This window comes from Hypanus sabinus, chromosome 8 (genome assembly GCF_030144855.1).
Source record: "Hypanus sabinus isolate sHypSab1 chromosome 8, sHypSab1.hap1, whole genome shotgun sequence".
Lineage (NCBI taxonomy): Eukaryota > Metazoa > Chordata > Chondrichthyes > Myliobatiformes > Dasyatidae > Hypanus > Hypanus sabinus.
Genome location: NC_082713.1, coordinates 67,222,524 through 67,246,471, shown reverse-complemented (window position 1 = coordinate 67,246,471; position 23,948 = coordinate 67,222,524). Strand labels below are relative to the sequence as shown.

The 23,948-nt window shown below is 38.4% G+C and overlaps 1 protein-coding gene across 4 annotated transcripts in view; it reads right to left on the bottom strand.

The window, feature by feature from the left end:
* The window catches only part of diaph2 (diaphanous-related formin 2), a 615,614-nt gene that overhangs the window by 521,127 nt on the left and 70,539 nt on the right, over positions 1-23,948 (bottom strand). For 3 of the 4 annotated variants that reach the window (XM_059977309.1, XM_059977314.1, XM_059977313.1), the window contains 2 exons: positions 11,262-11,366; positions 5,013-5,033 (listed from right to left, as the gene is read on the bottom strand). In XM_059977309.1, the coding sequence (XP_059833292.1) occupies positions 5,013-5,033; positions 11,262-11,366 (126 nt within the window). The remainder of the gene's footprint in view (positions 1-5,012; positions 5,034-11,261; positions 11,367-23,948) is intronic. The other variant, XM_059977312.1, reaches the window with a different exon arrangement.

Sequence of the window (23,948 nt, the reverse complement as noted above, 5' to 3'; positions counted from 1 at the left end):
AGAACCAGAGGAAGAAGGTAGAGCAAGTGAGTCAGCCCATTAACAATCTCGCTACAAGAAATTTAAGTAACAACCATCAACCTCCTGATTGAAGACTGCGAATGAAAAGGAATGGGAAAGTGAACGCAGAAGGCAGAGTGTGACAGCAAGCAGTGATTAACGCATTAAAACATAAGGACACTTAGTAATGAATGCTGGCCCTGGAAGGTAGATGATTACTGTAAATTCCAGTGTATAAGCTGACCCAGAGTATAAGACGACCCCCATTTTCAAGGTTAAAAAAGTGACTTTTCCCTTTTATAGAGGGTTTTGATTTAACCAGAAAAAAAATCATAAGATCTCATATGCCCGGTACTTAGCTTTGCCAGATACGGAACCTGGAAATTTTGTGAACCAGTACCTGCTAAGAAAACAGGGCTACACATTATAGAGTGTTATAAGCAAATTCTTAATAAATAAATCAGGGAGGGAAGTTTTGGATTAGGTTCCCAATGGTAAAGAATCCTCTGAAATGTAATCCCCGTGAGACCATTTAGCGCCCATAGTAATCTCATTAAAACATAACACGGGGTGGCGGGATCAGTATGAGTAATCTGTATTGAGTTTGCAACCACCATGTACAAAAGATTAAAATGAATGCAATATGATGCTGGCTTCAAGCTGAAAGTTGTTGATTTTGTTAAAGGAACGAATAATTCTACAGCTGCTAAGTTTAGTGTAAACGAGAAACAAGTGGGAGTGTGAAAGGCAGAGGACATGCTTAGGGAAATGCCAAAGATGAAATGTGCAAAGGGTGGGAAAACATGCCAGTGGTCAGAACTCAAAGAAAAAGTTTCAGAGTGGGTGAATCATCACCGATCATCTGGACACACTGTTACCAGAGAAATGATTCGAGTTCAAGCTTTGAAATGGGCCGGGAAAAAAAAAACCGTGAGGTCAGTGAAAATTTCAAAGCTTCACGAAGTTGCTGCACCCAATTTATAAATAGACGTGATCTTGAGTTGAGACAAAAAACAAAGATGGCTCAGAAAATTCCCGCGGGGTGTTGTTTACGTTCAAGAACGCTGCTGGATGGACGAAGCGGGTTACTTCAAGTGGGTTAAAGAGGTGTGGCGTTGACGTCCTGAAGGTTTCAAGAAGGAAAAGTCACTACTTGTCTGGGACATGTTCAAAGCGCACTTGTCAGGTGCGACAAAAGCAGCATTGAAAGCTGAAAATATGGATACTGCAGTCATCCCCAGTGGTTTGATATCCATGCTCCAGCCACTGGATGTGAGTTTAAACAAACCATTTAAAGAATTCAAGTGTCGACAGTGGAGTGAATTTGACTCAAAAGCAGCCAATAAATACGATCTGTAATCCGTGTATTTGTTTTTCCAAAGTTTGCACTCTCTGTATAAGCTGACCCCTTAATTTTAGGACCAAAATTTAGGGACAAATTCTCAGCTTATACACCGAAATTAATGGTAGCTATAGTGGCATGCAGAAGTTTGGGTACCCCTGGTCAAAATTTCTTTATACTGTGAATAGCTAAGCAAGTAAAAAATGACCTGATTTCCAAAAGGCATAAAGTTAAAGATGACACATTTCTTTAACATTTTAAGCAAGATTACTTTTTCTTATATTTCCATCTTTTACAGTTTCAAAATAACAAAAAAGGAAAAGGGTCCGAAGCAAAAGTTTAGGCACCATGCATGGTCAGCACTTACTAACACCCCCTTTGGTAAGTATCACAGCTTGTAACTGCTTTCTATAGCCAGTTAAGAGTCTTTCAATTCTTGTTTGGGGGATTTTCCCCCATTCTTCCTTGCAAAATGCTTCTAGTTCTGTGAGATTCTTGGGCTGTTTTGCATGCACTGCTCTTTTGAGGTCTATCCACAGATTTTCCATGATGTTTAGGTCGGGGACTGTGGGGGCCATGGCAAAACCTTCAGTTTGTGCCTCTTGAGGAAGTCCATTGTGGATTTTGAGGCGTATTTAGGATCATTATTCTGTTGTCGAAGCTATCCTCTTTTCATCTTCAGTTTTTGTTTTTACAGACGGTGTGATGTTTGCTTCAAGAATTTGCTGGTATTTAATTGAATTCATTATTCCGTCTACCAATGAAATGTTCCCCATGGAACTGGCTGCAACACAAGCCATGCTTAACAGTTGGAGAAGTGTTCTTTTCATGAAATTCTGCACCCTTTTTTCTCTAAACATACCTTTGCTCATTGCAGCCAAAAAGTTCTATTTTAACTTCGTCAGTCCACAGGACTTGTTTCCAAAATGGATCAGGTTTGTTTAGATGTTCCTTTGCAAACTTCTGACGCTGAAAGCTTTTCTTCTGATGACCCCTCCACTAAGGTCATATTTGTGCAGGTGTTGCTGCACAGTAGAAGAGTGCACCGCCACTCCAGAGTCTGCTAAAACTTCTTTTGCAGTCAAACAGGGGTTTTGATTTCCCTTTCTAGCAATCCTGTGAGCAATTCTCTTGGAAAGTTTTCTTGGTCTTCCAGAGCTCAACTTGACCTCCATTGTTCCTCGTAACTGCCATTTCTTAATTACATTACAAACTGAGGAAGACGCTTTGTTATCTTCTCATAGCCTTCTCCCGCTTTTTGGGCATCATTTATTTGAATTTTCAGAGTGCTAGGCAGCTACTTAGAGGAACCCATGGCTGCTGATTGTTGGGACAAAGTTTGAGGAGTCAGGGTATTCATAAAGCTTTGAAATTTGTATCACCTGGCCTTTCCAAACGATGACTGTGAACAAGCCATAGCACTAACAAGCTAATTAAAGCATGAGACCTTGGTAAAAGTTATCTGAGAGCTCAAATCTCTTGAGGTGCCCAAACTTTTGCATAGTGCTCCTTTCCTTTTTCCCCCACTCTAAAATTGTTCAAAACAAAAATAATACATTAATCTTAAAATGTTGAAAAGAATGTTTCATCTTTAACTTCACAACTTTTAGAGATCAGTTGATCTTCTACTCACTTAACTATTCACAGTAACTGAAATTTTGACCAGGGGTGCCCAAACTTTTGCATTCCATTGTACATAGATCAGAAGAAAAGATATTGGGAAAATAGATGTGAGGGGATCAGAGTTATGGCAGAGAAATAAGATTCCACCCCTCATCATTCTACAACTTCAATGGCAAGATAGACTGACAGAGAGAAAACAATGCATACAGTGTCTAAAGGCAGCCACCCTTGCCAGAATAGGGAGTGAACACAAATGAGCTGGGCTCTTTTTGTGATTAGGTCAGTAATTGAAAGGATAGTTTGTGAGGGTGTGCTACCCGGGCAAGGGCCTTGCAGCTATTCAAATGGAGACCAGCCCAAACCTTCCTGTATGTAGATCGATCAAAGAGACTGGTTGTCAGATTATTCTGACAATCTTCCTTCGTGGCATGGAATGTGAACTGTTGCCTATGAACCTGAAACAAAGTTGCCTTGCTGTGACCTGCTGCAGAATAACTACTGATATCCATCATTGATACAGCAGTTTCAGCTATCAGAGACTGAAGGGCCAAAGGATGTGATCAAAGTGTAACGAGCCAATAGGGATGGAGAGAACGATGATACAAATGGCACAACTGCAGTTTAAAGACTGGTTGAAATCGAGAAGACAGGTATGTCCAAAAAGAGGATGTTATTAAATTTCTGGAAAGTTTTATTGCCATCTCTGCACAGTTTTATAGATAGCCAATAAGGGATTTTCCACAGTGCAGATGCAGGTGGTACTTAATAGGTTAGTGATTAAGGAAGGGATAAGAAGCGAAAGGCATTTTTGCTGCCCTATGTGGCTAGATCAAAGTTTTGCATATAAGATCAAAATCTATCAAAGCTTTATGATCTTATGTGCAAAACACACGTTATTTTCAAATAGAGCAAGCAACTCCTCAAACTCACTCCTCCATTCAACAGCATCATAAATTGATCTATGAAGTCAATTTTTCATCACCTATCCCTGTAACTGTTCATATACTTATCGCCAAAAATCAAACTACTCAGTAACTCAGTATCCTCAGGACCCTATAACAAAGAATTTAACTGATTCCAACTACAGCTGAAAAGGAAAAACTTACCATCATTATCCAGTTACTTCGATCCATCAAATTACCTCACAAGGAAACCTCATTCCATTTACTTTGTCAAGTCAACTAACATTTGGAGCTTTCAAATCAAGAAATAAAATAATGAAATCATACACACGTTTGAAAACAAGATCAAATAATGGAAATAACTTATTCTTATATACAAGTAGTTTGTGGAACGAGAAATACAGCTAACATTTTATTGCAAGACAATTCCATGACAAGACATTAACTCGTGACTTTCTACAGATGTTCCAACACATCCTGAAAATTTCCGCAACTTTCTGTGTTTATGTCCGCAAGAACATAGCAAAGCTCATTCCATTGAATGGTTTTCTGAACCCAACAGTAGATGTAACCTGGCACAGGATACAAGAGCAGACTCCCAGTAGCTTTAAGATTGAGGCTTTCAGATTTGCTCATTTCCTACAATTGTATTAAGAAATGCAGCAACATCCGGACAAAAAAAAAACTTTAATTTACAAGGGAAAAAGATCAAACTGTATCTCTCTCATCCCATACCTGAAGGATCATGGTTTGTTTAAACTGAGTTGATGAAGACAAGGATTTACCTCAGAAATGAATGAGACTAAACAATGATGAAAGAAATTATGAAGCTGTTCCTTAAAATACATACAAACATAAAAAAATGTTTAAAACAGTTTTGATTAACTTCTCAATCGCAGCTGCAATAATGATAAACATCAGCAATAAATGATGCCTTATAATTATATTATAATCCAAATGCACGTCCCCATAATAAAATTTCCAATGCACCAGGACCAATTATTTCCAAGTGAATCTCAAACACTAACGATAGGTCAAATTCATCCAATTATTTATAGTTACTGAATAACTTCCAACTAATATTTAATCAATAAGCCCATAACAGGCTGTTCCAAGAATAAATGAAACTAATTAATAGTACTCACCGACACTTTGCTTCCGGTTATCTGAATGCAGTGGTTAATGCAGTGTAAATTAATATTGTTGGGAGGGGCAAAAAAAATTAACAAAATAGCAAAATTATTAGTGAGCACAGCTTTTCAATGCTTAATCACAATGCAGTTTAGTTAAAGCATTAGTAATTCTGAACAAGAAACTTATCATGCTGATCTGATTTAGAAAATATTACATATTGACTATTTCCTATTTTAATTTCAGCAGGTTTCACAGTAAAATGTTACCAATTTTCATGCATATATGTGGCCATTTGATGGTTTAAAACTTTAATCCAAAAAACCCAACACTACATATAACCTCAATATTGAGATCATGCGATAATCTCACATGTATCCTCCATGTTCACTTTTATTGAACACAATTTAGAATAATTGTTTATGTATATGACTGAAGTTACTTCCAGAAAAAAAGCAGTTTCCTATTCAAGTGTTCACCAAATCCAAACCAATTTCAGTTTTAGAAATGACCCATAAAATGGATCAGAAATTGAGTGTACATATAAAATATCAACTAGTACAGCCAATTTCAAATCTTGATTTCTTCAATTGTGATACTTTCTTTCCACGTGTATGTTATGCAAACACTTTATTGAATCAAAAAATGTCAGGTGTGTTAATTAAGCTTTTCTTTTGCTGCTCACTATTGCCAATCTGATATCAGTAAGAGGAGTTCATCACAAACAAATCAACTTAGCTTGTTTATTTTATAAAGTTTACTTCGTGGAAGCTTTAAATGCCACATGAAAGTCAAAAATAGCCTGAGCTATAAGAAAGAAAACAGGATACCATTTGAAATGCTTAGCAAACCTAGGTCCAATACTAAATATCATTGGCGAAGTGGAACATACTGATAGCTAATCTGCAATTCTTTGGAGAACTGGCTAGCTCTACTAAATGCATCAGTGTGTTCTGCACAACCATGGTCATGCATGGTTGTACAAAAATATGAGACTAATTGATCTTAATTTCATTTTAATACAAGTTATTAATTAAAAGTTTTTAATGAATTTGAATAAGAACTTTATCTGGACCTTTAATTTTTGTTTGTATTAGCTTAAATCAATTTACTGCATTTTATTAATTGTATTTAAAAATTTTATTAATTTTTATTTTAATGAAACTATGCTGAGTAGGCCCTTCTGCCCTTTCGAGCCACACTCCTCAACAAACCTGATTAACCCTAACCTAATAACGGGGCAATTTACACTGACCAATTAAATTACCATTGGACTGTGAGAGGAAACCAGAGCCCCAGGAAAAACACATGCATTCCATGGGAGGATATTCAGAGACTCCTTACGGAACAGCACCAGCATTGAACTCAGACTCCAGAACACTCTAAGCTGTAATAGCGTCACACTACTATGCTATTGTGGCACCTCAGAGGACCTATTCGATCCCTTTGGCAGAAGAGAGGACAATGTTATGAGGAGCGACAGAATAAAGAAATTAATATGGAAGAGCACAGGAAGTGGATTAGACAGAACACATTGTGGCTCTTTACTTTGTGAAACAATGTATAACATATCTATACTGGTCTAGCCCACGATTAAACCATGACTTCCAGAGATAAATTGAATGACTTTACCTTTATTGCCAAGTATTGAAAATGGCACTATTCCTAAGGATAAGAGGGAGACTGGATGTGGTGCCTTTATTATAAAACATGCCAGAGGTGGAAAACCAATGACTCGATAGCTTAACTTCAGTCCAAGTTATCATAAAGGATCAAAAGTAATAGATATTAGCAACTCTTACTGGCTTCAGGAAAGAAAGGCATCAACGTAATTTGAATTTTGAGTTGTAACAAAGTTTATGGATCATGAAAGCCAAGTTGAGTTCTTCACTAAAGGCTTACAATTACAGTCAAGGCCAAACAGCTAACAGGTTAAGACTGCTTAATTGCAGAGAAAGAGTGTTGCATGGCCTAGTGGGCAAGACATCAGACTAGTAACCTGAAGTAACACTGGTTGGAGCCTCAGCTGAGGCAGCGTGTTTGTGTCCTTGAGCAAGGCACTTCACAACACATTGCACTACGACGTCACTGGTACCAAGCTGCATGGGTCCTAGTGCCCTTCCCTTGGACAACATCGGTGGCATGGAGAGGGGAAGGCCTGCAGCTTGGGCAACTGCTGGTCTCCCATTCAACCCTGCCCAGGCCTGCACCCTGGAAACTCCAGGCGCAGATCCATGGTCTCTTGAGACCGACGGATGCCACCAACAGTGTTCTTACTGGTTGTATTACAGTCTGGTATGGAGCCTTCAATGCACAGGATCACAGTAGGCTGTAAAAGATCAGACTCTTCCAGCTTGATCACAAGCACAACACTCCTTATCATCAAGGACATCTTCAAGATGTCATCCATCATTAAGAATCATCACCAGAGGAACACCCTTTTATTTCCACCATTAGGGAGGAGATACAGGAGCCTGAAGACCCACACTCAACTATTTAGGAACAGCTTCTTCCCCTCCACCACCAGATTTCCAAACAGTCCCTGAACTTATGAACACCATCTCTCTTTAGTTTGGCACTATTTATTTTTGTAATGTATGAGTTTTCAAATCTTTGCTCCGTACTGTTGCCTCAAAATAATATATTTCACTTCATTTTCACTGATAATAAATATGATTCTGTAATATTTGAAATTCTATTTCATCCTCTGGGACAAACTGAGAAATATCTTTACTACTTTTTAATTACAAAATTAACTGGTATAAGGCAAGAATATCAGTCAATTATATTGACATGGATGGCTACAAATAATTTCACACACAGTGCAAGGTGGGTACAGCTATTGCATTAGTGATCACATTATTCCACATTAGCCAAGCCCTAGTTGAGAAGGAACAGCCAGAGGGGTAACTCATTTTCCTAATACATTAATGTCAGAATTTAAAAAGTGTGCATTTATAATACAAAATGAAGTGTTGAATTTCACAAAATGAATGAATATTATTATACTATTAATCACTCTACTTCCAATGTTTGAAAAAAAATCAATGTTGAGCTCAGCTGACACCTTGGTAACATTTTACAAAAAAACTGCCGAACTGTGTTAATTGCTATAATATGACTATACAGATATATCTTACCTATGTCAAAATGCACGAGTGATCATCAATACACTACAGTACATTGCTGTTTAACAGATATCATGTATTCCCTGAAATTGCATTTTTCAAATTATATATTCAGACATTTGCATAAAGATCTCTGAGCTATCTGTGCTTTTCACAAGGTTAATTCATATTTCTTTATTGGACAATAACATTATACAGTTAGTTCACTGAAACACAAATCACTCACAAAAATGAAATTGAATTTTAAATTCAATTTACAACCTATACAAGTTGCAGTGTATGCCTGCCTGGTACTAAAATAGTAAGATTAACCCTAAACCAGACAGATTCCTTTCCAATCATGCTTTTTTGACATTTTATTAATGCATTACAGCAAAGGCAGCACAGATACCTTGGGATAATAAAATCACAAAACATCAAGAAAGCAAGCAAAGAAAGCAAAATCTGACCAATGGAGAAAGATGCTAGCATGTTTCCAAAAGTAGGTTTAGGAATTTGAAGCCATCTGAGACAGCTTATAAAAAAAATCGCAATATCAGCCTGCTTCAATAAAAGCAACATTCAACATACAATCAAAAACTATAAGCGAGAAAGGGTGAGGGGAGGGCAGGTGCTCATATATTATAGACCTTTGAGGCTATTGCAAATTTGTGATAGGTTTCACTTAACAACTGAATAGAAAACTATTTTATTTTAATAACAAAACCAACTTCATACTGATGTGGCCACTTCGTTCAGTATCCACATCCATCAACATCACTTTTCTGTCACTCTCCCAAATATGGGTAATAGAGTGGTCAATTTAACTACCAATTAGCACACCTTTGGGATGTGGGAAGAAATCCAAGTGATCAGAGCTCTGAAGCTATCTGAGTGAAGTTTGTACATTCTCCCTGCAATCCTACACTCGTGAAATTTAATGGAATTTTTCAATAGTATTTAACTGGTTCGATCCTCTCGGCTGAAGGAAAATCAAGTAATATTTTTTAACTTGAATGTAAAAACCATGCTTTCTTATTTAAAATTGTAACTGAAGAACAATTCTACATTGCTTCTTTCTAATGAACACTGTTTTCTCTATAATTTTTTAACTCAAAACAATTTGTTTTTTAAAAGGATATCAAAATTGCAATATTGGCATTAAGCTATCATGATTTTATTGAATATGAATGTAAATGTACAAACAGCTTATGATTCCATATAAATGCATCTACCCATTTCAACAAATATATGGTCCATCAACAGCAATATGCATAGGTCACAAACCCATTGAAAGCATGAATCTAATTGTCTTTGCCATAACAAAGGATTTCAAAAGTATACTGACAATGACATATAGGTAAACCTGAGAAACAGTGTGACAAAAAACTGATATTCCTATCCTGTATGCAGTAATGAGGATTGATTAAAAATATTTACCATAGGCATAGGTTAGGAACTCTTTACAGCAATATAGACAGCAGCATTAATTCTGCCATTTTAGTAAAGCAAAGGTGCATGTAGTAATGAAGTACTTTAAATCAGCTGAAGAGCAAAACAGATCCAAATCAATATGAAAACACAAAATTAATTATGAACTGAAACTACTTTTTTCTGAGCAAATAGTATTCAAAAATTCTGGATTATTGCCTCCAGATCGTACACCACTTAGTTTTGTTGCATGGGTTAGCTGTGCCTGTGGGAAGTTGAGCATGTTTTAATATTTTTAAAAATCTCAATTTGAAGAGTTGCTTTAAAAAGTTAGTAAACACTTAGCTAGTTATTTATATATAAAAAAGAATGAAAGTGTTTCTCACTGTAGTAATTGAAACATGCACTTATATATAAGGTGGATGGGTATTATTCTTTCTAGTTATTAAAATAACTATCAGTATCCCAACCCCCAGCACATTTTGGTTGCTTGGAAAATTACAAACCAAGGAACAACTGAAATGCTCCCAAAGCATTTGCTTACCAACTGAATTAAATCAAAAATGGAAAAATATCAGAATACACCTCACGCTCAATGTGAGTGTTCACACTTGCAGCAACTTTGGTTATCCCTTGCAATATATTTCTATTCTTGGATACCAAAAACAACTGTTATGACTTATTTTACTTCAGCAACATTCCACATTTAAAGTAATACACCATAGAAACAGGCCCATCAACTTACTGATACATCAAATGTCCATATATATATATATATATATAAAATCTACACTCATTTCATTTTCCCCACATCGCCATTAACTTCCCAATATCCCTACAGTGCCTAATAAGTCTGGCAATTCACACACATACAGGATATGGGAGGAAAGCCTAAAATTCAGAAGAAAACCACATGGCTGTGAGGAACATAAAAATTGCACAAGCCAGCTAAAAACTGGGTAGATGAAGCTGTGAGACAGCAGTTCCACCACAATCTTGTCCCACTTGCATATTGGGAAATCTGATACTAGACTCAGCTTCTTTCAAAACAAAAATCATGAAGATGTTTAATGCAAATGCCATTTGAAAATACCTCAATTTTGTTTTGGGTGGTGCTTAATCAATTATTATGCTGTTATGAATCTTGTGTTGTGCAATTCATGCCACTAGAGTGTCACAACAGTAAACATTTACTGGGTTGTAAGATAAAAATTTTCAAAAAAACAGGAATAATTCTTGGGTAAAACTCAGATCCACTTTGCTCAATAATTTCACAGTAACTAACTTCAGTGTGTACTTGCCTGATTTTAACAAAAATAACCATTAAATTCATCAACTGAAATTACATTTTGCATGTGAGAAGTGCAACTGGACTGAATGGATAACTGGAAGCATAAAGCACACCACCCAAGATTCACAAATCACTTGTATTATCGCCAAGGCAGAAGATGCTAGAGGTACAACTTATTGGTAGGAGTAAAAGTATCACATTTCAGATTATGTTGAGTGATGGACACCAAATCCTCATCATCCATTTATTCATGGTAGAAGACATTTCTAAAACTACATGATCAGGCAAGCAGGCTTAAGCATGAAAGAGGACAGATTCAGGCAGCAACCATGGATTGCAGTTCATCAAAAGCAAGCAGATCAATTAAGCTAACATTTAACTGCAACTATTATGTTGTCCAAAAAGTGACAAATTTAGTTTTAAGAAGGTCTTACCGATTTGGCAGTTGCAGATATGTACTGAACAACCATTTCTCTTTTTGTTGTCAGATCTTTCCCTCTGAGGGGAACTTTACGATCCTCATTGAGATTCATGTCTTCCTGTTAAGAGAACAAATTAAATACAATGTTCATTCTCAAAGCATCCTGACAGAAGCCAACATTATTCTCAAAAACATAACTAAATATAAATTTCACCTTGAAAATTATGCATTACATTAGCAGTAGTCACATCATCCAAGTGAATTAACTATACCAAATACAAGCTGAAGCAAACACCAAGTCTAACAATTTTTACTTGATCAATATTCTCATCTTCAACATCACTATACTTATCTCATTCGACAGTGAGTAAATCAGCCACAACCAAGGCATAGCTTTAAACTTGCAAGTTGGAAAATATTCCAGCAATCTAAGGTGGCTGTGGATAATGATAGGTAGAACTTTAGAAAAGATGAAAAATGTCTCTGGAAAATGGACATGCTGGAAGACCAAAGAAAAGCAGCACAATGGAAAGCACTTATTTTCCTTCAGACACACAAAGTGCATGAATGGTACTGGTTGAAATAATCTGAAATTCCAAAATCCAAAAACCACCGAAATCTTTTTTTAAGTGCTGACATGCTGTCGCAAATGGAAAATTCCACAAGATGCTGAGAGGTTCCCAGACAATGTGCAGGTCTCAATGCACCACAGACAGCTCTGAAAAGTAACCTTACATATATGTAATGGGCAGAAATTAATGAAAAATAGAAAAACACGGCATAAAGCAAAAAGAAGTTCTTGATCATGTATTGTTACTGGAGTGAACAAATGCCACTTAACGATGTGCTGATCATTAAACAAGCAAAGATCTCTCACAGCCAACTGAAAATTTAAGGTAATTTGTAAATATTCAGCAGGCTGGTTGCAGAAATTTAAAAGGAAAGGCATTAATTTTTTTAAAGCATCTGCTTATCACAAAAATCTAACACCAGGCCATGTCTACAAAGTTGATTGATTGTTCTTATACCTGACAAAAAACCTAAAACAAGTGGACTGCAAACTTTTATCCACAAGATGGCACCATTGGTGGAGACTAAAAGCCTGCTGTTTGTTCAACATTTGATTCAGGTATTCACGCAAAGCTGCTGTGCTGCTTTTATTAGTCTGCACACATTATATCATTTTAAAGACGGGATAATTTTTACTGTCAAGTACATGTGTGATTAAGAATTGCAAGACAAAGACTGCTTACTGGGACAACAAATTCAGTCGGAAATAATGGCAATCCCAAGCTGCCTCATATATTCCAAGGTCCAAAAAAAAATCAAAAATCAAAAACACTTCTAGCCCCAAGCATTACAGATAATGGGTACTTTTGCCAGATCAGGCATTTTCACTTTCCTTCGAAAACTGCATTCATTAGGTTCCAAAAAAGCCTGGCCCATGGTCATCAGATTTAAATGGTTAACAAAAGATCAAAAATACAATCTCCTTGATTTCACAAGCTCATTTCCCCAAAATAAGTGACTCAAACATAAATTTACCCAATTAACTTAGATGCAAGTGCATTCATAATAAATTAGAATTTCCCTTTCTACCTTAATTCTTTTTCATCCATGGTGGGAAGGAAAAAATATTTTCCATATAAGCCCCCCCCAAAAAATAACAAGTAGGGGTACACACACACAATCTAAATGTCTACTGTACTGTGTCATTGGTATTGCATATCTTTGATAAGTCTGTATTTGAAGAATGATTGGCCTCGATTTGGTAGATAAGTGTCATCAATTCTTATCTGTGACATTACACCACATAATTGCCTAAAACTTTCTTTAGAAGTTAAACTCTGAAGAGAAAGTTACAAATCTTTTTACTTGCAGATACACTCCGACATCAATTTGCTCAGTCCAGTTTGGGAGTGCACATTTGCAGCAATTGCTCACTGGTTAAATTTGGAAACACCTCAAAACATTTTCCCCCGTCCATATGTTCATTGAGTGAATGATTCACAAGCAAAATTAACAATTTTTCTGCCTTTTGCCCTTAGCCACCTATGTCATTTCAGAAAATAGTTGAACAACAAACACACTGAAGTGACACTCAAGTGTCACTTGACATGAGAAAGCCAGATGATCATCTCCCAATACAGATATTTGTAAACAGGCATTAAAAAGCAAAAAAAGAAACATTTGGCTAGTCAGGCTGGCATATGTGGAGACAATTGGAAGAGTTTGACTTTCATGTTGTTGATCTATCAGAATTGGGTAAAGTTAGAAATCAAACACTAAGCTACAAAGGGAACAGGGAGAGCAATGGAAATGTCCCCAACAGATTGGAAATAAAGAGGGACAAAAGGATACAAAAAAATGGTTGCCTTGGCTAAGAAAGGGAAATAGTTTATTTACAGCAATTAATCTACCTAGCAACAAGTCAAATAGAATGAGATAAATGGGATAGCAAAGAGGGGAAAAAATTGATTCCTGAACTGTGAACAGCAATAAGAAACAGGGTGAATCATGTTTTTATGACTACTCTATTTCTCATGCCTAATTTAATCATTTTGACACAAAGAGGCAAAGTAGTCCATCAGCAATTTGCTCATTCCCAGCAAAACAATCCCATCAGTTCTATTCCTCTACCCGCATTAATTTAACACCCTGCTCATAGGCCTATCAACTTCCCTTTGGCTCTTTTGCCACAAACCTTCACTGAAAGATAATTTAATAGTAATTACCAAAGCAGCACATCTTTTGGATACAGGTGTTTTATTTAATTATTTATACTTAAATTCCCTATTGCTGGAATTCAAATTCACACTTCCAAGTCAGTAGTGTAGTCTCTGGATGCAAGCCCAGGAATTTTATCTGCTATAGTATCAAATCAATCTGACCAAAGGCAACAATATAAATGAATCAAACTTAGGATGGCAGAACACTGGCAAATGTAATTATCCCATCTAAAGTCCTCGTACATATCCATAAGCTACAAGTCTGGTGCTCCTCAGTCTATAACAGGGTTTCACTCCTGACAACTGTTTGCAACCTGAATAGTTTGCATGGGGGACATGAAGTCACTCCGCAGTATAATTAAATAAAAATATAGGCCAACCGAAGGCAACTTGAAGTTAAACAAGGGTATATAACTCGACCATTCAGACTTCTCTGCAAGTGATGCTGCTATGAACCAAGTTCCTTCATGGCAGAAGATACATGCAGCCTTGTGACAGTTCCACAAATTCATGCCAAACATTCAATATATATGAACTGAACAAAAATTGGGTGTTTGTTTCTTGGGGAGAACATGTACTGCAATTGTAATGCCCTGGTTAAGAATTCTACTGCTATGTTGTGAGGTTATCTATTTTAGCAGTTTTCTGTACAAGCAGTGCGCACTGCTGGAAAGTGTGTTTTACCTTTGGCTGAAGATAAGGAGCCATGTTGGTCAACTTAGGAATTATCGTCAGCCAATCAGGATTCTGGGATGTGAGAGAGCTTTGGGGAAGAGTTTCCTGAAGAACAGTAATCTGATTTGAGGTCTTTTTGGTGAGAGCTGTGGCACAAGGGAGATGCCGCAAAATGTTGTTGGAAGGAGAATTTCAAAAAGTGTTTCACGCAAATGAATGACTCAAAGGAAGAAGGGCCAATACTCCTGAGAGAGAGCCAGTTCGCTCAAGATGGATTTTGAGGGAAAGCTTTCACACAAACCATGGGTCCAGTGCATGAATAAAACGGTACACCCCTGACTACTCCAGATGAGCTCCAAAGTTTACGTGAACATTGGACTGGTTTAACCATAACAGGCCTTTTTTTTTCCTTTTACTGTAACTGTTTGTTAAAGCTGAAAGTTTGTTAAATATATGCTCTCAGTAATATTTTGCTGGTGTACAATCTGTCATTTCTGGGCTAATAAAAATTTGGAAAAAGCAATCCTCAGAAACACAATGAAGGCAGTCCATTATCGACACTCTGTGACAGCGCTGATTTTCTTCATTTACATTTCAATCAAAAGATTACTACAGACGAATTCTTCCACCAATTACTATTGCAGACAATCCCCGGGTTACGTATGAGTTCCATTCCTGAGACCGTCTTTAAGTCGGATTTTCACGTAAGTCGTAACAAGTACATCAGGTATTACTTAGCATCAGTTAGTCAAACATTTGTCTTAGTATATAGTATATATTTTACCTTTCTATGTATCTAAAACACTTAAGAAAAGTATATATTCCAATAATTAAACCACTACAGTGCTTAGTAATAATAGTAGCTTTCATCGGGGCAGGGCCTTTCACGTGTTCCATTATTCTCACTTTATCCGTTATCCTTTAAAATTATTCCTATCGTTGTCCGACTGTAGCCTAACGATTTTCCAATGACCGATGGCATTTCACCTTTTTACAAACGCTTTATTATTTACACTTTATTTTCAATCGCAATCGCTTCCCGTCAATGGAACAGAAACACTGCGGGCAGTGGGTCCCAGGCTGCGCCGGCTCCTGAGGTCCGCTGGGTCCAAAGGACCACTGCACTGAGACAGGCTAAATGGAACAAATGGGGGCTGTGCTGGGTTTGGGTATTAATTTTGATACTCCACAATATTCTGTGTGGGAATTTAAACTGGAGGTGGCAGTGTTTTTTTTTACGAGGTCGAGTTTTGAGCTCGACATCAACCCAGCATGGCAGCGGTCTGTCACTGGATCAAACTCGAGCCCGGCGCTGATCTCACTGCACCACCAGCCAACCGGAACGGGTGGGGGGGGGGGGGGGTGCGGGGGGTCAGGGTGAATCTTACTAAGAAAAATTAAAGCCAAATACAAAGTTAAACACTCAACGCAGTGTCAACAGCAACGACTTAAAATGGCAGACAGCGTCGTGATCCAACTTATGATGGACGGTTTTCTCCTTCCTCAGTTCATAAGTACGAGTTGTCCGTAAGTCAGACGTTCGTAACTCGGGGACTACCTGTAAGAACTGATACAGTTTTATAGTATAGTAGTTTGGCAGTGTTCTATTTATTCTGTATTTCATTTAAATACATAATTGATTACTGTTAAATGGTAAAATCTCCCATTACTATCATAACACTGCCCTTTTGACAAACCTTTTCTATTTCAATAGACAACAGGTGCGGAAGTAGACCATTAGGCCCTTCGAGCCTGCACCACCATTTTGAGATCATGGCTGATCAACTACTATCAATACCCGGTTCCTGCCTTGTCCCCATATCCCTTGATTCCCCTATCCATAAGATACCTATCTAGCTCCTTCTTGAAAGGAATTATTTCCTATTGTAATATGTGGTCCACACTGTATCTACCGTTGGGAGGCCTATATATAACTGCCATCAGGGTCCTTTTACCTTGCAGTTTCTTAATTCAACCCACAAGGATTCAAAATCTTCTGATTCTATGTCACATCTTTCTGATTTCATGCGATTCTTCACCAGCAGAGCTACGCCACCCCTCTGCCCTACCTTCCTATCCCTCCAATACAACATGTAACCTTGGACATATAGGTCTTAACAACAACCAACCATTCTTCAGCCACAATTACTCTACATATCTGACAATCTGTAGTAGTGCAACAAGAACATTCACCTCATTTCTTGTACTACATGCAGTGAGATATAACACTTTTGGATACAGTATTTGCTACACTTTTTGATTCTGCATCCTTAATGCACTGATACTTACCCTGCCGGCTGCAATTTTGCCCTATCATCTACTAGCCCTTCCTGACAGCCTGACTGTACACAATCTTTGCTCTTTTTTTATATAAAACCATCAGTCCTATCCTGAGTCCCTTCACTCCAGTTCCCAACCCCTGCCAGATTAGTTTAAACCCTCTCCAACCTTTCTAACAAACCTGCCTGCGAAAATATTGGTCCCCCTCATGTTCAGGTACAACCAGTCACTTTTGTACAGGTCATACCTCCCCCAGAATGATCCCAGATCCCAATGATCCAAGATCCTGAAGCCCTGCCCCCTGCACTAGCTTCTCAGCCATGTATTTATCTGCCAATTCATCCTGTTTCTGCCCTCACCAGCACAGGGCACTGATAGCAATCCAGAAATGACTACCCTGGAGGTCCTGCTTCTCAGCTTTCTGCCTACCTCTCTCAATTCTCTCTTCAAGATCTCTTTGCTTTTCCTTATGTACTGAGAAATCTGGCTGCTCTCCTTCCCCCTCCAAAATGCTGTGGACGTGATCCGAAACGTCCCTGACCCTGGCACTTGGGAGGTAACATACCATCCGGGCGTCCTGTGCACACCCACAGAACCTCCTGACTGTTCCTCTGACTATTGAGTCCCTTTTCACAACCACTCCCCTCTTCCCCTTCTGCACCACAGACCCATCCTCAGTGCTAGTAACCTGGTGCCAATGGCATTCCCTTAGGAGGTCAAGCCCTCAACAGTATCCAAAACAGTATATTTATTGAAGGGAATGGCTACAGGGATGCTCTGAGCTAACTGCCTATTCACATTTCTGTTTCTCCTGACAGTCAACCCAGCTACTCGCTTCCTGCATCTCTGGGGTGACTACTTCCCTGCAACTCTGATCGATGATCTCCTCACTCCCCCGTATAAGCCAAAAGGTCATCCAGCTGCTGCTCCTGATTTCTAACATGGTCATCAAGGAGCTGCAGCTAGATACACCGCATATCGATGTAGTTCCCTGGGAAATCTCTTTTGAGCCACATCTACAAGGAGTGCTGCCACAAAAAAGCAGCATCCATCGCGGAACCTCACTGTCTAGATGATGCACTTTACTCACTGCTGCTACCGGGAGGCTACAAGTTCAGGAACAGTTATTATGCTTCAACCATCAGACTCCTGAACCAGCATGAATAACTCACCTCAACACTGAACAGATTCCACAACTTATGGACTCATTTTCAATAGTCTACTACTCATGTTCTCAGTATTATTTATGTAATGTTATTTGTTTTTTGTATTGGCAATTTGTCTTTTACACATTGCACTGTACTGACAAACCATTCTGGTTAATTGGGCCATCGGTTAATCAGGGCAGCTACTTATTTGGGAAAACTCTTAAAAAACAATTTTAGAAAATAGCTGGGATTCCCTTCATTTATTTGGACACTATGCCATTTAATCGGGACCGGACAGTGCTGTTGAACAGTTTCTAATTAGCATTACTTGCAAGCACTTGTGTGGCCATTAGACAGTACACCTTGCTTAGAGTGACAGCTTCTAAATCACCTCACTTGCATGTTTGTGTTCAAAATGCATTGAATTTTCTCACTGATAGCTGGCGAGCAAAAAACTGTAAGATATCTCAGAACAACTGAAAACACTGTTTGAAGATAGTCCATTATCTGCACTAGCTGTCTATGCTGAATATGTTCATATACAGTCAATCCAAAGAACATGTCAGCATACACAGGCTGAATTCCTCCATCAATAACTAATAGGAACTAATACAGTTTTATAGTACTGTAGTAGTTCTGCTAGTGTTCTAACTTACTTTGTATTCTATTTTGTTATGTACCCCGTAACTGGGTCACTTACCAGCAAAGATAGAGAGGTCCGTTGAAGTCTGATGGTACTATTTTTAATGGTATTTATTGATAAAAATACACAAAAATAATATCAATGCAAACATACATATAATATACGTCGTCAATACTAAATCTAAAAGCACGGATATAATAATCAATAAAAAATAGCTCTATCATTGTCTAGGGGATAATGTATTGTCCGATGGAAATATAAAAGTCACTTTAGTTCATTCAAGCTGCAGCTTTTGGTTGGAGAGAGAGACGGATTAAAACTTGCTCATTCCTTTTATGATGTCGATCCTTTGAGAGTCGTTGGGGCTGATTTCTCCTTTGTTGTTAGCTAAAGCCGTTCTTCTGTGGCAAGGCCCACCAATTCCGAGGCAAATGGAAAAGGACACACGTGGCTTTCCACCGGCTTTCGCTATTACACTGTTACAGGATTTCTATAGCATTTCTTCTGCTGCGTCTGAGGGGCTGTTCCCACAGACCCTCTTTTATCCCCACTCACGGGGTCTCAGATGTCAATCAGGGTGGAGGGATGCTTCCCCTCAACCAGCCCACTTTTGGTCATTCCCTGAGGGCTTCGAATAAATAGGACCGTACTCAATACATAATTCCGTCTCCAAGAGACAATGGCCATTTCCCATAGCTTTGTATCGCCGAGGGACCAAGACATTCCAAACTTCTCTCTCTCATTTCCTGGGTCTCCTGACCTGAATTAATAGCGATCTTGCGATTCTCAAAAAGCAGGGGGCGCAGGCGTAACAATTTAAATACATAAATTGTTAGTTAAACTGTAGTTTGTCTTTTTGTATGTTTTTAACCATCTCAATGAAACTTCAGCCAAGGCAATTACTTAATTGAACTTAAATGTACTTGCCCTGATGGGTCCAAATTAACTGTAAACCACAGTTTGTTCCCAAATTTTCACTGATTCTATTGAATCTACTGTGAATGCCTGCAAGAAAATCAATCTCTTGGTAGCACTGTATATGGTGACAGAACGCTTTAATAATAAACAGTTTGAACTTTGTATGCTTACACTTTACTAGCTGAATTTATTTTTGAGTCCTTTAAAGTTCTCAGTTTTGTTTTAAATTTCATGATTTCTTCATAACTTATTAAAATTAATATTTTCTTCTGAATGTCAGAAACATTCTTTTTCCTCAGGCAGCAAGTCAAGGCCATTGTTTTGCCTATTGCTGAAGATTATTTTGTGTATTTTATAAACAGGGCAAAACATATGTCACAGAAGGCCTCATACATCAACAGCAACCCCCCCACCCCAAAAGAAAAGGAGGCTATGTTTCCTCATCATGAATTCAGTTTGTCTAACTTGTTATTTTCTAATCCAGGCAACACCCTGCTAAATTTATCTTGCACCTTTTCCACAATCTCCACATCCTTCCTATAACAGGCATTCAATACTCTAAGTTGGCCTGATTAATATTGATTTCCAAAACCCCTACCAATAAAGTCAAGCATTCCATGCGCCTTCTTTACCAACTTATCCACTTGCATCACTACTTTCAATGAACTATGGTCTCTTCCACCCATCCAAATAATTTAACAGGAGTGTTGCACATGCAGGGCCCTTAACATTGTTAACAATCTCTCACATCCATCTAGCAGTCTCTTTGATCCACTACCATCAGGCCGGAGGTACAGTTGGGATGGGAAACAGCTTCTTTCCACGAGCTGTGATGCTACTGAACTCCCTGCTCCCACCCAAGTCTCATCATGTATGAATTGCAAGTAGCATACATTGTTTTACTTTTTGACTTGTGTTGTAAATGCATCTTATTATTTGTTAAGCTACAATTATTACTAAGCAATGCAGTGGTTTAATTATTGGAATACATGTTTATTACTTTACGCATTGTGTGACTAAAATGTATTGTGCTGTACACCTTGGTCAAGAACATAGTTTCATTTCGCAGTACAGGCGGTCCCCGGGTTACGAACGAGTTCCGTTCCTGAGTCCGTCTTTTAAGTCGGATTTGTACATAAATCAGAACAAGTGCATCCGGTATTATTTAGCGTCAGTTAGTCAAACGTTTGTCTTAGCATATAGTATATATTTTACCTTTCTATGCATTTTCTTAACATACGTTAAGAAACATGTATTCCAATAATTAAACCACTGCATTGCTTAGTAATAATTGTAGCTTTCATCGGGGCAGGGCCTTTCACATGCTCCATTATTCTCACTTTATCCTTTAAAATTGTTCCAATCATTGACCGACTGTAGCCTAACGCTTTTCCAATGACCGATGCCGTTTCACCTCTTTCCAAACGCTTTATTATTTCCACTTTATTTTCAATTGTGATCGCTTCCAGTCAACGGAACAGAAACACTGCGGGCAGCAGGTCCCGACCTCTGCTGGGTCCCAAGGACCACTGCACTGTATTTCCCCAGGTCATAAAGTCCAGCGCACTGAGACAGGTTAAATGGGACAAGTGGTTCTGTGCTGGGTTTGGGTATTTGATCCGCTTTGATATTCCGTGTGGGAACTTAAACTGGAGGTGGCAGTGTTTTTTTAAAAATGAGGCCGAGTTGCGAGCTCGACATCAATCCCGCATGCTCAGGATCGGTCTGGCACTGGATCGAACTCGGGAACCTCCATTCTCAGGCCCAGCGCTAATCTCACTGCGCCACCAGCCGACCGGAAAGATGGGGGGGGGGGGGGGGTGTCAGGGTGAATCTTGCTATCTTGCCAAGAAAAATTTAAGCCAAGTACAAAGTTACACACTCAACACAGTGTCAATAACAATGACTTAAAATGGTGGAAGGCATCACGATCCAACTTAAAATGACAGACAGCGTTCTCCTTCCTCGGTTCCCAAGTATGAGTTCTTCGTAAGTCAGATGTTCGTAACTGGGGGACTACCTGTACACATGTGTAGGTTGAATGACAATAAACTTAAACTCTAAGAACCCTCTGTACTTCAATGCTATTAAGGGGGTTCGCCATTAACTGGACATTTTCTCCTTTCATTTGACCTCCTATAATGCAACACCTCAACAGCCACTTCTCTACTCATATCTATAATTAATCTATATCCTGTTGTATTCTTTGATAGCCCTTTACAATGTCTACAACACCACTGAATCCGGTGTCATCCACAAATTTGCTAACCTACCCATCTACGCTTTCATCCAAATCATGAATATACAGTACATCAGAGATCCCAGGACAACTCCTTACAGAATATCACTGGTGATGGACCACCAGCCAGAAAAGCCTTCCAGCCAGAATAACAGCCTTCCAACACCACTTTTTCTTGTATAGCAAGGCAGTTCTGAATTCAAACTTTCAATTTGCCCTAGATTCCATGCATCCTTATTTTATAAATCAATCTACCATGAGTGATGTCATCAAATGCAAAACTGAAGTTCGTGTAGTGTCTACACCTTACCCTAATCAAGTACTTTTGAGATGACAGAACTTGTCAGTACAACATTATAGACCAAATGGTCTGTACAGTACTGTAATATTCTATGTTCTAAAACTCAAGTTAGTCACAATACATGCACCCAGGAGTCCCTTGACTGAGATGCTAGAATGCTGAGACAGTACTCCAAGGTTGAGAGTGAGATCCTGTTTTTTTACCCATACAAATATAATAGAAATATACAAATTTGTACATACAAATTATTTGGAATTCTGGTCCAAAAAGCAACGTAGATAAGTTTAGACAACACAAAGCCAGGGATACAAAGCACTGGAAAAGCTATAACAAACTGCAAAAGACAGTGAAAGCAAGTTATATCTGGGTGAATAAAACACAAATAAAGCTCAAATGAATCAATGCAAAATGCCCAAAAAGAAAACACCTAGTTGTATTCTATGGGGTAGAACTTGCCATAGAAAACACCTAGTTGTATTCTATGGGGTAGAACTTGCCATAGGAAGAAATCTGAGCAGACTCCTCATTCGCTATGCTCACACTTATAAAGCCAATAGAAGATAGACTTAGTTGCTACATCAACCACACCTGTATCAAAAACATATGCATTTATTAGGCATCTTGAATTTGGTAAACTTCAAAACAAGAGAGGACCTACGCTTAGCCCACACACTTCTCTAAAGACACATCCCAGGAACCAGTCTGGCCATGTCCACAGCACCCTCTTATAGAAGATTGTTTTGGGTAAAAGACAGAATTTGTACTCAATTCTCCAGATATACAACAATCTCATAAAAAAACCCTTTATAACTGTTGTAAGACACCTTTATTACTGCTCTCAAATCTTACTGGAATAAGGGCAAAACACACCATTTCCTTCATGCTCAATGACTGAGTATCAACATTTCACAATCTATTGCTATTTAAAAACATCTCTATTTCATTTTCCAGGGTGGATATTCTCACATTTTTCAACATTATACTCCATCTGCAAATTATTATCATTGATGTACGAGGTGAAATTTGCTTTATGGCAGAACAGTGCAAGGACAAAATAACTATAAATTCCAAAAAGAAATAAAAAGCTCTGAAAAGAAACAGAAATTACAATGTAGCATTTATTGGTTCATGGACCATTTAGAAGTCTGATGGGAGGGGAAGAAGCTGTATCCAAATAATTCAGTGTGGTTTTTCAGGCTCCTGTACCTCCTTCCTAATTGTAGTAACGAGATGAGGGCATGCTCATAAAGTAGAGCTGTTGGCATGGCCTCATCATGACTGCATCAACGTGTTTGGCCCAGGATAGATCCTCAGATATTCTCACACAGGAAACAGCTCATCCTCCGAGATGCTCTCACTCAGGAACACTACTAACTCCCTCAATAAGGACTGGTATTTATTCTCTCCTCTTCCCCTTTCCTGAATTCCACGATCTGTAATCCGGACTTTCTAACCTTACATTCACGATTATTGTGACACATCCAAGTTTCTGCTAAGAAGCCTTTGACAAATTTATAGACCACGTCTGAGCTGTGATTTGTACAGTGATGACTGTAGAGAGCAGAGCAGGGGCTAAGCATGCATGCTTGTGGTGCTCTTGTGAACGTGCTCCCTTTCTCAACTTTAGTTCCCAATGGTATTTGCTTATTTCTTATTGTTTACACACTGGGTGTTTGACTGTCTTTCTTAAGGGGTTCTGTTGGGTTTCTTTGTTTTGTGGCTGCCTGTTGACTGTTAATTGATGAATCTCAAGATTACATATAGTAC